Here is a 1,571-nt window from a genome sequence, read left to right on the forward strand (position 1 = left end):
CTCATACTAATGATAAATCAAATCGATCAAGTTTTGTACAATATAAAAACCGTAACTGATCTGATCAGAGCACTGCATGTTGGATTTCCTATCCTATTCTCCACAGATGCCTGCTGCACTGTGGTGGACTATGGACAAGAGCCTTCAGAAAAACAGCTCCAAAGTACTTCCACTCCAGGCAATGAATCCGACAACACCTCGGCCAGTTCAATTTCTAAGTCCAGAGTTTTCAAGGATACAACTGGCCGCTTTACTACTTTTCTGAATCATCCTGAATCACTCGAATAATCGATGAGTACTTTAAAAAAAGTATCCTACCCAGAATGAAGATTATCCAAATATTGAAGATGAGATCCATGAAGTTGTGGCAATGAAACTGTACTGTAATCCAGCAGATGTGGATTTCCAAGCAGGCATAACCTTTTAAATGAAGATGGCAGTCCAAAAGAGCAAGTTGTCCTAAGATCCAAAACATACCTATGGGTATCTAAACTTACAACAATCTCGGAATTATGGTTCGACTTTGATCATATTCCAACCAAGGCATGGAAGTTTCTCACTGACTTCTGTGGAGCTACGTACTTGTGGATATCAAAAACAAAAATTGACGTCACTGTACTGAACGATCCAGATCTCAGTAAGATGAAAACACTGTTTTTGGTTGATGTTGGATTGATTGAGATGCCATGCTTGTCCAGCCTCACAGGTCTTGAACACCTTGCTTGAATGGTAATCAAATTGGAGGTTAGTCTTCAAAGCTACTTTGATGCTGAGACAGGTGAATGCAATACCATGCCAAATTTAAACCGTCTGACCCTGCATGGAAATCCTATATCAAAAATTGATGCAAGAATTGAAAAGGTTTTTCCAAATAAATTCATGGAAATACGTCTAAACAATCTACGCTTATGCCATCCACTTAGTAATATGAAAGATGAATTGAAAAAAGCACGTATCCAGCCCATTGAGCCTGATAGGAGCATCAGTATTGGATGCCATGAATTAGTTAAATTGGTCTTCAACACTGACTTAAAATATCTTTATTTACTAATATCCTCTTCGACTTTTATCTTCTGCACCAATGTTCTTTGATTGTTGTTCTACTGAGCTGCCAGCCTACGATTCTTGGCATTGGTATCCGTGCGCCGAAGAGGTAGGTGATCTACACACTTCATGAATAGACAAAATCTAGTTGCAGCACTTAATAGCCTTGACTCTTGGTTGTTCCTACCACACCAAGTCTCTCGTCACACACTCTCCTCAGCTGGCCAAGGATCCAGGCATGCTACAGTGGAACTGCAGGCTGTACTCTTCGGCAATATCCAACATCTGTGGTGCACTTAACGATACGTCTAAACAGTATGTACTGAATCCCACCTAAACGCCATGCTGTATCCTGGAGAAGAGGCTGCTTACAGATGGAAAATAAAGACCTAATAATTCTTCCACACCCAGCGCGTCGATTAAAAAGAACACAACTATCCCAAGTTTACAAACAAATTTACAATTTATTACAATAAATACGCAACAAATTCTGTGAAACATTTCCACAAAGACCATTGTGAAGCTTC

The 1,571-nt window shown here is 39.8% G+C and overlaps 1 protein-coding gene across 1 annotated transcript; it reads left to right on the plus strand.

Moving 5' to 3' along the window:
• Window positions 1-726: 726 nt before the first annotated feature.
• On the plus strand, window positions 727-1,092 carry VICG_01811 (uncharacterized protein; the record flags this gene model as incomplete). The annotated part of the gene is made up of 1 exon (XM_007605194.1): window positions 727-1,092. The coding sequence occupies one exon, from the start codon at window positions 727-729 to the stop codon at window positions 1,090-1,092; it is 366 nt and encodes a 121-aa protein (XP_007605256.1).
• Between the last annotated feature and the right edge of the window lie 479 nt (window positions 1,093-1,571).

The sequence above is a fragment of the Vittaforma corneae genome (assembly GCF_000231115.1).
Source record: "Vittaforma corneae ATCC 50505 unplaced genomic scaffold supercont1.20, whole genome shotgun sequence".
Classification (NCBI taxonomy): Eukaryota; Fungi; Microsporidia; family Nosematidae; genus Vittaforma; species Vittaforma corneae.